The 15,374-nt window shown below is 61.1% G+C and overlaps 1 protein-coding gene across 4 annotated transcripts in view; it reads right to left on the bottom strand.

Moving 5' to 3' along the window:
* Ralgds (ral guanine nucleotide dissociation stimulator) overlaps positions 1-15,374 on the bottom strand; it is a 40,895-nt gene that overhangs the window by 23,533 nt on the left and 1,988 nt on the right. The window contains exon 1 of one of the 4 annotated variants that reach the window (XM_047524863.1): positions 1,875-2,115. The exons of 1 other annotated variant lie outside the window; for it this stretch is intronic. In XM_047524863.1, the coding sequence (XP_047380819.1) occupies positions 1,875-2,051 (177 nt within the window). In that variant the 5' untranslated portion in view covers positions 2,052-2,115. Of the gene's footprint in view, positions 1-1,874; positions 2,116-15,374 lie in introns of those variants that run through there. 2 more of the 4 variants (XM_047524862.1, XM_047524865.1) reach the window with 2 other exon arrangements.

The following is a 15,374-nucleotide window of genomic DNA, read 5'->3' as shown; positions in this document are numbered from 1 at the left end:
GTTTGTTACAGACCCCTGGGCACTGTCCATCACTCCCTGGCCCCAGAAGGTCCACCTCCGACTCACAGGAAAGGTGGACTGAAGCCCAGTGGCTGTGTCTGCCCCTATACCATCAATGGATTCCCAGACACACAGCAGCCAGAGAGGTCCTGATCTTTCAAAGTCCCCACCCAGCAAGGCTCATACAACTGCTGCAGGTCCCCAGAGGGTTCTCTGGCCGCTGCTGGAAGCCTGCCACCCCCCGTGGTGAGCACCTGACAACTGGTGCCCACACCTGATGCCCGGTGGATGTTCCAGCCAGGACCCAGGCCTGCCTTTGCACTGGGTCCCAGGGAAGGGCGTTCCAGTCCCAGGGTGCAGGCAGCAGCTGGAAGTGAGAACTGGGCACAGGCAATGTGGGGCGACCACAGCCTTGGCATCAGCCCTTCCAGCCTGTACTGGGCCAAAGCCAGTAAGGGCAGCAGCCAGGTTCCCAGGCAGCCTGGGTGCGGTGGAAAACATTTCTCCTTTTGCCGGGCAGGTGGAGGTCACCCTCATGTGCCTCTCCGGAATTCTACATTTAGAGCCCAGGGAGGACACAGAGAGGGTGTGGCCAGGCCAAGCCCCTGTGTCACTTCCAGGCAGGGACATCACCATTCCTGGCCTGCCTGGGTCCTGGGATGGCCCTGTGTGGGTGGGTGAGCACACACCTTGGCAGGAGGTGATGCACTGGGTGGGCCTTGCTGGGCCCCGCCTCCTCTACCTGAGCTCCTGGGCCCTCTGGTGGCCTCCTCCTACCCCCACGATTGGCAGGCGTGTCTACAGGGGCTGCAGGCTGAACTCAGAGCTGGTCAGGAGGTAGGAACTGAGGCATCAAGACCCCCAGGAGGCCACACAGGGCGGAAGGATGTGACATCATTATCACCCAGTCTCGAGCTCACAGGGTTACTGTCAAGGGCGACCACAACAAGTTCCACCAAAGCCTGGACTTGCTGGACTGGACACAGAAGAAGGGGGAAGAGAGGCAGAGGGGACAGACAGAAAAGGAGACGGACTTGAAATTGGGACCAAAATAGAGGGAGAAAGAGGAAGGCCACGGAGAGATTGAGACAGTACTCAGCCCTCCCAGAGCCCGCCACGCTGGGGCGTGGAGCAGCGGTGGGAGCACTGGGCACACGTGGCTGAGGAAGACACCACCGGTGGGCCCCACAGTCTCAGCCCCGAACCTATGCCCCAGCCTGGGACCGGGCAGTCATGACGTTGGTCCCAAGTTGTGCGGGGCAGCAGACGACACTGCCTGAAAAGCACCCATCACACCCAGCAGGGACCCCAACACTCTGCATCCTGTCATCTGCCCTTCCCTGGAGAGTGGGCAGCCATCTGCCAGTCCCCAGGTCGCCTGTGCTGGCTGGACTCTGTCACAGCACAACAGGACCTAGAGGACCAGCCCCCAGGGGCCAGGCTCTGACTTGGGAGTCCAGATTCAAGTTCAAGCTCCTGCTCTTTCTTCCTCCAATCCTCTGCCTCACCTCCCTAAACCCCAGTTCTCGTTAGGAAAATGGGAAGGATAATGATGATAGTCACCTGGCCACCACACTCTTAGGAGAGCCCACCACGACACGAGGCGGAGCCTGGGAAACAAAGCGCTGCAGGAGAAGACCCCGAAGCTGGGGCAGCCACACCACCCTGCACTGACCCACCGGGGCTGGGAAAGGCGGCACATGGGACCAGGGGCGATGTCCCCAGCCTCCTCACTGCACTAAGGGTGACTTGGAGACTCCCAGCAGCCTCCAGTCAAACTCCTTCGACCTGTTCTGACAGGAAAGGACGGGGAGCCCAGGAAGCCGACTCCTGAGCCGGGCCCTGTGACCCACCCGGCCTCCCCTCAGACTCACCTCAGTGGCGGGTGCCAGCAGGAGTGTTGGCGAAGGCATGGGGGTTTGGACAATGGCATGGCGGGCAGCAGCCCACCGCCTGGCAGTCACCACTGAGATGCAGGCAAAGAACACGGAGCCTTTCCTCCCCCTGGGCAGGGCAGACCTGGCACGGGCCTGGCCTGCTTCCCGGGCCATGGCAGGGCAGGAGCCCAGCGGGGGAGTGGGCTCTCAGGAGGCCCGCGGCCAGTGTGCCTGTTGCCTGCCTGCCTAGTGGAGTCAAGGACTCAAGTGCCCAGGCCTGGTGTCACCACATGGCTGTCATACCTGCTCCTGTGACAGGCAGGGCTAGGAATTCCCGCTCCTACCAGGCCACGGGGCAGCCACCCATGAGTGGCTCTGGCCTAGCTCTTCCCCTGGGCTCTCTCCCCTCTGCTGTGCCCACTGCTCTGCCCTGGGAGCCTATGAAGGGACACACAGAGCACAGGGTGTGTGTGTCCAAGGCTCTGGGATCAGGACAGGGCTTGGCAGGGCAGGGCCACCTGAGTCCCGTGGCAGGGGGCTGTGGGAGGAGGCAGGAGAGCTCCCCCTTACTTTTCCTGGAAGTTGGCCCTGCCCACCAGATCTCGGGGTTCTGCTGTCCCTGGCATCCAAGGTGGGATTTGATTTTAAACTGGGGGGGCCAAGCTAGGGTTGCCAGCTGCTCATATCACTGAGTACTGTACTAAAAATGCGATCTCACCACCATCACCAGCACTTCAGAAAAGACACCAGCAAACACCTGGGAGGCTGGACCACAGGGAGAAAGGGTGGCTGTGACAGGGACGGCTTCCTCAGGCCATCCTGCCCTTCTCTTGCTTTCTCATCTGGCTGCAAACCGGGCATCGCAAGGTCTCCAAGGAGTTCAGTGCACCTGCCTGACAGAAAACTGAGGCCCAGAGAGCCGGGGCTTGCCCACCACCTCCAGGGAGAACCCTTTGCAGGCGCAAGAACCAGACTGCTTCCATCAGCGTTCCGAGACCCGGTCCCAAGCCCAGAGGTCCCAGGTGAAGGCAGGCTGAGAAGCCAGGCTACTTCCTCACAGCCCCCCGCTCCCCCTGCTGCCAAGACCCTGGCTAGGAGGTTCACAGACGCCAGGAGTAAGTGGAGGGCCCTGGGCTGGGTGTGCAGAGCCATGGAGGCAGGGACTCCGGAGCCTTCCAGAAGGCACCTTGGGGCCCAGGACTTGGAGGGATGGCTGGGACCTGGCATCACCTCCAGATGCAGCTGCCAGCACCCTCACCCTGTTCCTCTTGTTTCACATCCTCTTTAGGTGGCTTTGTGGGGTGCCAGGGCCTGGCTGAGCAGGCAGCTCGAGCCTGGGAGCAAGACCCAGTTCCTGTCCCTGTGCGGGGCTGCCTCCTCTGCTCCCTGGGCCTCGGTTTCCTGATATGTGGGGGTGGGCTGGATGTGCAGGGGTTGAGCCTCCTCCCTTCCCCTTTCCCAGCTGGTGTTACCGGAGCTCTCTTCCTTGAACTCTCACCCTAGAGGGCTCCTGCAGAACTTCCTCCACAGAAGAGAGGACTTCAGGGATACCCCTGGGGTGGGGTATGGACGGGCAGGGGTAGGGAGCTGGGCAGGGCTGGGCGATATCAGAGACATGGAGCCTAGGGTCTCAGGTGGGCCCCTGAAACAGCCTTGCAGCCAGAGCAACCCCAGGCCCCACAACCCTTCCACTGGTTCCTGCCCCACCTAGAAGCTCCGCATCCTCACCTGCCCCAGGCAGCCACTTATGCCAGCTCTGATCTTGGCCTCTATGCAGGCCCTGCTTGGAACCAGGCTGTTCCCTGTATTCTCAGCATTTGTTGTTCAGAGCAGCTTTCTTGGACCCCTGTGACACATGACACCAGCCCTGGCTGTCCCTGCCAGTATGCCCCCTTCCCCCTGTTCACTGACAAGTGTCCTGTTCCTTGCCAGGCCTGAGGCCCTGTCTCCTGTTTTCTCATCTGTAAAATGGGCACAAGAGCACTGCGTGCACTGACTATGCCCCGCAGTCACTGGAGTCCTGCCCTGGTGTCCCGCACAGGACAGGCAGACTGTGGCGGGGCTGCAGCCTGGGATCTCCCCTATGCTCAGAGTGGCATCCAGCCCTGTGGGGAACTCAGAGGTGTCTGATGATACAAAAGCAAACACAAGGGGTGCTTCCATCCTGGGACAGGGGAGAGGCTGAGGGTGGGCAGGCCAGGCAGGCATGGCCCACTCCCCATGGGCTGAGCTCCCAGCAGGCCTCACAGATCTGCACCTCACACCTCCCCCAGCACCTGGACTGTCCCTGCTCTCAGCCTCTGGCCGGCCCCTGCATTACCCACTGTCTGGCACGTGACAGTAGGCGTGGCTTGGTGTAGTGGGGCTGCAGCGGCAGGTTTATCTATCAGGGGGCTTCTGGATGAAATGCAGGGGGCCGGGAGGGGAGGGCCTTCCCTCCGCCTCAGTTTCTTTGTCTATGAAGTGTGACTTTGGGGCCCAGTGCGTGGAAGGGGTGAGGGGATGGGAAAGGGGTTCCTGCTGGGGCAACGTGTTTGGGCTTAAGAGAGGCCTGCGGAGGAAGCAGCCAGCTGCATGAGCAGAGGAGGGGCAGGGGCCCAGGAGGGCCCAGGCTGCTTTCGGGTGCTGTGTGTTGGTGCGTCTGCCGGACGGCCTTACTGAGCACATCCGGGTGCCTGGCCCAGCGCAGGCACCATCTCTCCAACACCCGCTGCCTGTCCTTCTCTAACACCCACCTGACCAGCTTCCCAAGTCCATGACCCTCGGGTTCTCCCGGTCTCAACCGGCTCGCAGCCTGGCCTGGGGCCCCGTGTCAGGGCGACTCCTTCCCAAACAAGGCAGGGTGCCTTGGGGCGGCGGACACTGAGCTTCGGGAAGGGCTGGGAGGACCGAAGGGCCTGAGTCACAGCAAAGTCGCAGAGGCAGCACCAGCTGCTGCTCAGAAATGCGGGAGCCAGGGAGGTGGGGAGGTGGCGCCGGCTCGAGGGGAGGAGCCGCGGGGCGCCTCCCCCGCTCGGCCCCCCGCCAGGGGGAGAGCAGGCCCTTTGTTTCCTGCCGGCCTGGTGCCACATGATGCGCCACATCACTGTCACTGCCTGGAACGAGGGGGCTGGGGCCGGGGCCAGCCAGGGGGGCTGCGCCTGCACTCCCACCACTCAGGTGGCCTGAGAGGCGGAGACACCCAGCTCGACAGCACCCCACTCGCCGAGTGCTCTGCACCCAGCCGGGGGCGGGACCGCCCTGGCCACGCCCACAGAGGCCGGCACCAGGGACTCGCGCCCGCAGGTGTGTGCCAGGCGCAAGCCTTTCCCGCCGGCGGGCGGCGCCTGGGCGCGCTCCTCACCCTCTGCGGGTGGGCAGGCCTGGCCGGGGAGAGCCTTTGTTTGTAAACACGCTGTGGCTGTCGCTAGGAGCAGTGACTCAGAGCGGAATGGTGACTCCGCTCAGCGCTGTTTACTCAGCACCACGTCCTGTCCGGGAAGCAGACAGGGGTGGCTGGGGCTTTCTGCTCCTCTTTCCTGCTGGCTGCTGACCTGACTTGGGTCTTGCAGGGAGACAAGTCCAGCTCCCCTTTCCTGGTCTCTGGGAACTGGGTCCACCACGAAGTCACTCACACACACTCATGGCCAGGCTGGCTCTGCTATGGAGGGATGTGCTGCCTGTGCAGGAGACACACCTAGCACCCAAGACTCCTGGGACCAGGCCTCTGCCCAAAGGCAAATGCTTGCCCCCAGTAAGAAGTTTTGGAGGCATAGTAGCTCCTGCCTTTGTTGTGCAGAGCCCTGCCTTTGGCACCCCTCAGTGAGGACAAAGCACTTCTCTCCACAGTCATCTGCCACATAGATGAAATCACAGTTACTGAGGCCCAGAGAGGGCAAACAACTTGTCTGAGGTCACACAGCATATCTGCCAAGTTTGGATGTATGCCCAGACCTCTCTGGCCCCAGGTTGCTCATTTTCCTTTATTCTTTTCTCCACTGTGCACTGAGTTAAAGACCACAAACAGATTTGTAAGCTGGATAAGGTGGCGCTTGCCTGCAATCTCAGTCACTTGGGAGGCTGAGGCAGGAGGATGGCAAGTTCAAGGCCAGCTTGGCAAACAGTGAGACCTTGTCTAAAAACCAAGTAAAAAGGGCTGGAAATGCAGTTCAGTGCTTACCTAGTGTGTGTGAAGTCCTGGGTTCAAGTCCCAGAACCACAAAAACAAAACAACAAACCAAAAACCGCAGACTTGTGCCCCACAGCATAGGCAGATGCGGGGCTGCTGGATGCTGACCTGGGGAAGTGGTCTGTCTCTCCGCAGGCCCAGGCTCGGCACTCTGACTTCCACATCCCCAATCACTGCCGCCTCCACTGGTGCCTCACTGAATCACAGCCACCCAGCATTCCTACTAGTCACTGCTGGAGGGAATGACATACATCATCACGAGGTGGGTTTGGCAGATGGGCCTGAGGGCAGAAGCTCAGAGATGGAACAAAACTTACCCAGAGTCACACAGCAGAGCAGTGCTCCTGGTCTTGCCTGGCCTTGCGACGGGCATTCCCATTGGCCCTGCCTATGGTTTGACACGCCTGGTGCCTTCTCTGGGGAGGGGGAGGGTCTCAGGGTTCTGGTTTACAGGAGGGCCAATGGGTGGGGCACAGAGCCTCGGAGTGAGCTGTGGAAGGCCCTTTCCCTTGCTCCAGGCCAGGAGGACAGGGGACCCCTGGGGATGTTGAGACTGCAGGGCACACCTGCTGAGCCTGCGAGAGGCAGTGCCCGGGAGCTGGGAAAGGCCATGTGGGGCTGGCTTACTTTGGCAGCTGAGGGTTGGCCCTGCCTGGGGCAGAACAGCAATCCCCAGGCTGACTCACCCACGGCAGGGCTCTCCTGGCCCGCTGCCTGCCAGCCCTCCACCAGCCACTATCACATGGCTTGCCAAGAAGCCACGGAGCTCAGGATCCAGCAGCACCAAGGACGTGGCAGCTCCTCTACCCAACCCTGGGCCTGCCCCTCAGGAAGCCCCTGAGGGTCCCAACAACCAGCGGGAAGGGTCCCAGCAGCAGCAGCAGCTGTGAGCTAGGGGTTCAAGACTGAATCCCAGCTGCTCACCTACTGGTTGGGTGAGGCTGGGAGAGGCTGCACAGGTTCCTGTCCCTGGCCCACAAAAAGGACTAAAATGCGCCTCAAAAAAGATTACACAGTGAAATGAATGCTGGATGGGAAGCACCTAGGACAGGGCCTGTGGGAAGGGCCAGGGATACTCACTTTTTTTTTGGCACTGGGGATTGGACCCAGGGATCTTACTGAGCCACACACCCAGCCCTTTTTTATTTTGAAACAGGGTCTCAATAAGTTGCCCAGGCTGGCTTCAAATTTGGCATCCTCCTGCCTCAGTCCACTGTCTCTGGGATTAGAGGTGCGCCACCCGCAGGGCTGGGTTCTCACTTTTAATTCGGAGCCAGACGAGGCTTCTGCACACTGCGGCTGAAGTACTTCGGCAATGTCAGGTGCCACATTAGTCTCTAAACACTGTCAGCTCATTTGTGTAGACAGGCCTGGCAAGAGAATTTGCTGCTTGTACCACCTAAAGACAACGGAGTGCCCCGGGGCACCATGACCATTCACAGGGCTGTGGCACGAATTTACAGAGCACCCACCAGGTGTCAGGCACTGTTCCAAGGCTGGAGCTATCCCAGGGGACACAACCGATGAACACCACTGCTGACCCTGGGGTGTAAATGTCAAACACAGGCTTGAGGTGAGACTGCGGTGGAACAGGGCAGGGGCGCTGGCACAGCGGAGGGGGACTGCTCAACTTCAAACAGGCCAAGTGAGCCGAGGGAACAGCCGGGCGGGGCTCCCAGGAGGGCACAGAACCCAAACTCGTCTTCTGTGGGGTCATTTCCTGCCTCGGTGCTAGGCTCCCTGGGCAGCCACACGAGTGCTGTTCACCTGTCTATGCCCAAGTGCCCAGATGATGCCCGGCCTAGAGAGGGCTTGGCAACCACGAGCAGGCCAACGGATGAGTCTGCACACGCCCGCACACCAGAGGAAGCAGCACTGGTCCAGCCCCGGTGTCCCTTCCCTCTTCAAAATGCACAGGGTGGGGACTTGGAACAGAAGCTCCTGGAGAGCAGGGGCCTCTATTCTCCTGCATACAGCTGCCTGGCATGGCTCCTGCACGCAGTGGTCTCTGACCCAATGCCCACATCGGCAAGTGGACTCGATGGCCCAGAAGGCTCCTGCAGTTTCAAAATGCCTAGACTCTAGAATACCCAGAATTCCTCAGGGAGATGGCCAGGGAAGCTTGGAGGCTGGGAGGGGCGCTGGCGTGAAGGCAGAAGGGCCCGGCCGTGCCTCCCTGCCCAGCCCGCCACAGGGCCTTCTAGAGCCAGGCTGAGCACTGAGGCAGGAGAGGCCGGCAGGGGAAGTGGGAGGAGGTGCAGCCAGGCCCGCTGGGAAGCAGGAGCCCTTTTCTCAGAAGCCGGGCCTCCAGGTTCCCAGAAGCAGGCCTACCCTGGATGTCAGCGGGGGAGGAGGGTGGTCAGGTCAGCCCTGGCTCAGTGCAGGGGATGCCCCCTTCTTAGGCTCCTGGCCAGCAGCCACTTTTGGGGAGTGTGTCTCTGTCATGGGCTTGGCCTGGAGAGGCGGGGGTGTGGGGCTGAGCCCACAATCAGGCACCAGTGCCCAGCAGGCCTGGTCGCCCTGCTGTGGGGCCAGGGAAGTCAGGACAAACGGGCCCTTGTGGTGCAGGAGCTGCCTGTGGCGCCAGGGACAGTGTGCCCAGGGCTGCCACCAGCCTGCTGCTCGGGCCTGGGAAGGAGGGCTACCCTTTCAGAAGGGGACCTCCTGAGTGGCCCTGGCTGCTGGAGAGGGCTCAGGCTGGCTGCTGGGAGGTGGTGGGCTGGTGCCCAATGCCCTCTTTCCCACAGTCCTTTTCCAGCAGGACGTCCCCAGGCCAGGAAGGGGCCACGCCTGGGGTCCTGGAGCTGCCACGGCTGGCCCTGGGACTCTGCTCTTTGCTTGGCTTCTTCCTGGGAGGCAAGCTCTCCCTTCTGTGCCCACAGCTGGAATGCCTGCCAGGGGTTCGGGTGCACCAGGTGCCCCTGCCTGCCCGGCACCCTGCAGGAGCTGCTCCGTCTCTGTGCCACTGGCTGGCAATAGGGTGACCGCATGTCCCAGGCACTGTGCCGAGCATTTTCTTTCCACCACAACCCAAGAGCAGGGCACAGGTACTGACCCATTAGCAGATGGTGAAACTGACCTCAGGGGCTAAGGGGCAGCGCTGGATGTCAGGACTCCCCACGCCAAGCTTGGTGCTTTGCAGAAGCACAGTACACGCAGGCACACGCAACGCTGGGGAGCACGTGTGCTCCTCCCCCGGCCCCAGCCAGGTGTCCCCTCACAGGTGTGTTCTCAGCCACCTGCAGCCTGCGGAGCCCAGGCACATGCCCACCACCAGCACACAGCTCTCGAACGTGCGCATGGCCACCCAGAGGCAGGGGGATGCTCCCAGGACACACGCCGGCACCCCCGGTGCACGCCCTTCACAGGCCCAGAGGCCCCATGTGCAACCCTGCCCTGCACACCTGCTGGACGGGGGTGAGTGTGGCCCAGAACACACGCCCCAGGGCCTGCAGTCGGCTTCTGTGCCACGGCCGGGCCCTGGCAGGCTGTGGAGGGGCAGGAGGCACACCCTCCAGGCAGGGCTCTCCCGGGCCAGCTGCTGGGGAGGAACTCCTCGTGGAATCCCCAAGGTCTCGGAGGAGCAGGGCTGGTGCTGCCAGTTCCGCCCTCCCTCCTGGGAGCCAGCCTGCCCCTGCCCCCAGCCTCGGCGCTCACCTCTGCCCTCACAGGGCCTCAGGCCAGGTGGGCTGCCTCACCCCTGAACTCCAATCCTGAGCAACTAGAGGGTCGGGGGCTTGGACTTGGCCTCAGAGAAGCAGGGACCTAGGTGGGGCTCCCCGAGGGCCCGAGCCATTCACTCAGCATCTGTCTGTCTGAAAACACTTGTGGATTATGCTCAGGGTTGGCAAGTGCCCCGGTTTCTTGCCTGTACCCAGGTCCCCAAGAGGGGGCAGCGCTGGAAGGCTACATGGTCACCTGCCTTGGGTGGGGGGACAGACATCCCCCGTACCTGTGGAGGGCCTGCAGGTGCCTTAGGAACACCTTACACGCTTCCACATCTGAGTCTACGGGTGAGGCGCTGGGGCTCCTACCAGCCACTTCCCCCTTGACCTCTGGGAGGCCCAGACCTCCTGGGGCTGCCGCTCCTTCCAGACAGGTGACAGATGATTGAGATAGTCAGGGCTGGGCCACAGTTCCACACGGGTGGGGTGGGAGCAAGAATCCCTTGGGATGGACTCAGCTCAGGAGGTGGCAGCCCCAGGGCTGACGCCCCGCCCACTGCATTCTCGCCCTTCCAGTTTGAGCTTGACCTTTACAGGAAAAGGGTATGACCCACCACCCATCCCCGAGTCTCCTGGACTAGGAGGCCGGGGTCAGGGTGGAGTCCTAAGTGGGAGGGGTGGAGGGGGAGCTTCTGGACTCAGGCCACACTGACCACGGGTCCTCTGAACTGGACAGACCCTCCCCTTCCCATGGTGTGTGGTACACAGAGGTCAGAGGGACACCTGGGACCTCAGGTGAAGCCTGGAGGGGCCTGTCACCTAGGGCAAGCAAAGGACAAAAGCTGTCAAAGGGGCCTTGAAGCCGTGTCTTTGGTCACTCGAAGTGTTTCCAGGTTTTAAAACACGGTTTATGTTCCAACACTTTTCACGAACGTGGAGGGGAGAGTGTGAGAAAACGGACTGCCCTGGGTTTTCCTGCTCCCTCCTGTGCTGAAGCTCAGACGCACCCTGGCTGGGCCGGGCACAGCACGCGTCCCGTGGGCAGTGCCAGTGTTCACGGTCGCTCTACTGCGGGCCGAGTTCACTTCCAACTGCATGACAGCGACTGAGGAAGCCGGGGGAGAGAAGAGGCCTGTGCCTCCCCAGGGGAGCTGACTCCAGTCCCAACCCAAGGAGGGGAAGGAGGGCGGAGGAAGCGACACCAGGCAGGCCCGGGAGCAGCGTGACGGTGGCCCAGGAGGCTGAGCGCCCCACGTTCAGCCTCCACCCGGGACTCCAGTGGTCACACCTCACCCTGCACTGGTACGAGCAGAAGAGAAGGGGACACCAGAGTCTCCAAACTCGAGCTGTACAGGCCCCTCCTGTCAGGTGAGGCTCAGAGGTGAGGTTACAGGCCAAGGTCACACAGACCCGTTAGGTCAGGCTAGAATCCTGGCTCTCCAGGGCACCGGGAAACCCCACCTGGCGCAACGGTCACCAACAGTCCCGCCCCTCACTGCCATCCCCAGCGAGAGGGTCTGAGGGCAACGGGGCGGGCTTGCGTTTCCCTCTCTGGGGCAGGGGCTGCGAGCCTTGCTCCCTCCCAGGTGACACCCACCCGCGTCCTCAGGCAGCTCTCCAGCACAGGGCGGGAGCCCGCAGGGCCAGGCCTCCTGACCCCTCAGGCAGGCAGGAGTGGCGTGTTCCTCATGGGGAGGGAGGGAAGCGCAGGCGCTGGGATGGGGCACACCAGGCGCAGAGCACTCGAGGCCATCCAGGAAGAAGCCCAAGCTGGCATTCACACCCAGGGGTCCTGCTCCACAGCCAGCATGGGTAACTGGTACAGGCCCTGGCTCCCCTCGCACCCCAAGGCCCCAGCAGAGGGGTAGATGGGACATAGATGGGGAAACTGAGGCCAGGGAGATGGAAACGCTAAGGTCAGTCTCGAAGCTGGGCCAGAACCACAGCCCCTATTCCGGGGCTGCACCTGAGCCAAGCCTGCCATGCCATCCTGTGCCATGTCCCAGGAGCCCCGGGCTGGGCGGGGTGGTGGTAAAGCATCATGCCTGTCCCCACTCTGGCCGCATGGGCCCCCATCATTGTGTCTGCTGACACCAACTCTCTCAACTGTCACTCAGGTATCCAGGAAGTGGCCTCCATTGCTAGGGGACTGGCCCAATGCCAGGAGGCTGGCAGGAGGGGCGATGGGGAGCAGAGAGAGCAGGGGTTTCCCTCAGGAAGGACCCAGGGTGGAGGTGGATCAGCTGTGAGCAACACCAAGCAAACTCAGAATTGCGGGCCTCACAGACCACTGGAAAGCCCTAGGCCTGAGCCTTAGTGAAGGCACATATTTTGAGGGCCTGAAGTTGTCTAGCAACTGTACCAGGTTGCCAAGGGAACTCTTCTGGGGCTTGTCATTTTTAGGGGGTGCCACGATGCTTCCCACACCTTTCCTCTCTACCTCCTCAGCCCAGCTTAGCTGTCCGGGGAAGAGAGACACAGAGAGTCCAGAGTTGACCCCTACTCCTTGGAGGGCCCCTCCCAGCCCTGGCCCTAGAAGACTCTGAAGCTCAAAACCCAAGAACCCTGAGAAAATGCAGAGAGCAGAGCCCAAGGCCTTCATTAGGCCAGGAAGGGATGAAAGGCTCCCAGGACTGTCTGTCTCCATCCACTGCTAACCACCACCGTGGGGGCCTCCCGGGCCCTCCACCCTGCCCGCCTGCCCAGCCTGCCCATGGGAAGCCCACTGTAATTGGAAGGAATGTGGTCCCAGCCCTGGCGCCTGGCCCGGGTGCGGCTGTCTATAAACAGACTCCCACCTTGCTGCGGGAGTCCCTTCCCCTTCTGGTGCCTGTGCCCCCACCAAAGCAAGGATTCCAGCTTATTTCTCAGAGTGCCAGGCAGATACAAGTGATCCCTGCAGCACGGGCCCAGGTGCAGGGACAGGGTGAGGGCTGTCATGACAGGCACCTCCAGAGCCCAGGTCGGAGGCACGGGTGGGGCCTGGGAAGGACTCTGCAGAACACAGCTCCTTGCTGGTGTGCGACCCCGACCGCCACACTGCTGATGGCAGAGCTGCCGGAGGACGGTGCTGAGGTTCCCAGTCCACGCCCAACTCCTGCATTCCTCTAGGCCCCTGCAGCCACTGGCCAGGTGCTCTGCACAGAAGGCGCACAGAAGCCCACCTGAGGCTGCTGGGGAACCAATCAAGGACCAGCACCCCGGGGCTGAGATGGTGCAAGGAGCAAGGGGGACGGTGACAAGAAATGGCCTCCACTTCCGGGGGGCACTCTGCCCCAGCTCACTGATGTCCATGGGAACCCTGGCCATGGTGGGGTGACCAGGTTGCTCCTTAGCCCATGCTGGCCTATCCCTCTTGCATTTCTAGGAGGACCATGCTGAGCCCCACCAGGCCCTGCAGGGACAGCTGCTGACAGCAGCAGGCCCATGGTTGCCTTCCATGGGCCCCCAGACCTGGGACCTGTGGCTGCTCTGCTGAAACAGAAGAGCTGTTTGGACACTGTCCGTGTAATGTAGCTGCGGCGCCCCTGGAAAGGCCGAGAAGGGCCGTCTCAGCTTGCAGGTGCAGAGGAACGGGAACGCAAACTCTCAGCCCTGGGTCTGGCCCCTCCCTGCTTCCCTTCTGTTCCTTCCTCCAATCCTGGCTCAGCAATAAGTGGTCCTCTGTGCCACAGAGCCACCTCCTCAACAATCACCCTTGCCCACCCCAGGCTCCCTCCCGTGGCCTCCCAGCCACCACCCCATGGCCCCTCCTGGCTTGATGTCCTTCAGCATGTGTCACCGTGCGTCACTGAGAAATGACTGTGCTCCTGGCCTGTTCACAGCTAGGTGCTGCCTCCTGGATGCTACCAGCCGGACCTTTGTCTGCAGCAGCCCAGTGCCGGGCTGGGGAGTCCACATAGGTCACAGCGCCACCTGCTGGTGCTGCTGCTGGAACGGCCCAAGCAGGCGCCAGTCACGCCCCCACACACGCTAGACGGGGCAGATTCTGCCACTCCTCAGACCCTCACTGCTTCCCCATCTCATGGACGCCCAGCTTTCAGGAGGTAAATCATTCCTAATACCTGTTACACGTTGAACTGTTTCCCCTGCAAAGACCCTTGGTACCCGTGAGAGACCTCTTTTAGAAACAGGGTCCTTGCAGATAGCACAAACGTGAATTCATATTGCATTAGGGTGGGCCACTAAATGGTGTCCTTATAATAACAGGAAACTCGAACAGAGGCAGCCACACAGAGCCACACCTGGATTGATGCATTTATAGGACAAGGATCTAGAGCTAGGGACTGAGGTTGGAAGAGGTAGGCAGGAAGGAGCCTCTCTGGGAGCCCTCAGAGAGAGCACGGCCCTGCCCAGACTGGCCTCCAGGACTGAGAGAGGCCTTCCTGCTGTGTGAAGTCAGCTACTTCATCACAGTAGCTCCAGGACACTAACAGACACCAGGCCCCACCATCCAGGAGTCAACCCTGACCACAGGACGCCTCCTTCTAGAAACTCTCTCTGTGCCCACCCAGACGCACACCACCTGTCCCTGCCCTGCGTCTTTCAGGATGATCCTCATTGCCTCCTCTGGTGTAGCCTGGACCAGGAAACCTGTACCATCTGAATAAATGAATGAATCCCTTTGTGACTTTGTCATTTTGAGATGTCCATAAAAATCAAGGAACTGAGGCTGGGGATTTAGCTCAGTTTGTAGAGTGCTTGCCTTGTGAGCACGAGGCTCTGGGTTCGATCCCCAGCACTGCAAAAAAAAATCAAGGGACGGTGGTGATGGGGACGGCATGAAGGGAAACAGGACAGTGACAGCAGGTGAGGAGGGGCTGCCCAAGGCAGTGCTTCTGGACCCCACAGCCACCTGGTACACTGGCACATCCAGGCAGCACTGGGTCTCCACATTCCCAGCCCCCAGGAGGCAGTCATTCAGGTTACTTGTCCTCCCTGTGGCCAGTTCTGTGACCTTGGTCATTGTGCCTCTCAGGGCCTGCTCAGTCCCCGCCCCACACACAGTGGGAGTCACTGTAACATATGCTTCCCTGGGGAATGGCGGTGTGTGTGAGATGACACTTGTAAACCTTGTAGATTGTTGTCCCCTGTGGCAAAGCACAAAGTCAGAGGTGGAGTCACAAGAAGGGCAGGACCCAGCACAGAATGCAACTCACCACAGGGACGGCTGTGGACTGTGTCCAGGGAAAGTCATTTCCTGGTCTGCACCACAAAGGGGTGAGAAGTAAGCAAAACCCAGGTGCAGCTGAGCCTCCCAGGGGCCCCAGTGTGTTCAGACCCAAGTCTCCATGTTAGACCCCACCATGGCTCCAAGTGACAGCAGCCTCCTGGTACACAAGTCCTGAGTAATCTGCTCTCCTGAGGTGGACTGGATTTAGTGTCAGGCTTCCTGAACACCATTCAGTAAGTGACATGAGGCTGCTACTAAGATGGATAAAAAACTGACTGTCTTGTTTCCCTCATTCTGGGAAAGCAAGTAGGGACATCATGCCCACTACAGAGGTTGTAACCCCCACAGAGGGTCCCAACCAATGGACACAGGGGATCCAGCCCAAACTGGATCCTGCCAACATGGGATGAGCTCAGAGGTGGATCTTCCAGGCCAGCCTTGGTGGAGGCTGCAGTTCAGCCTCCTGAGAGGCCTGGAGGAGATACACTGGG

The sequence above is a fragment of the Sciurus carolinensis genome, chromosome 14, assembly GCF_902686445.1.
Source record: "Sciurus carolinensis chromosome 14, mSciCar1.2, whole genome shotgun sequence".
NCBI classification, from domain to species: domain Eukaryota; kingdom Metazoa; phylum Chordata; class Mammalia; order Rodentia; family Sciuridae; genus Sciurus; species Sciurus carolinensis.
The sequence above is the reverse complement of the archived record's forward strand: the minus strand, read 5'-3'. Positions and strand labels throughout refer to the sequence as shown.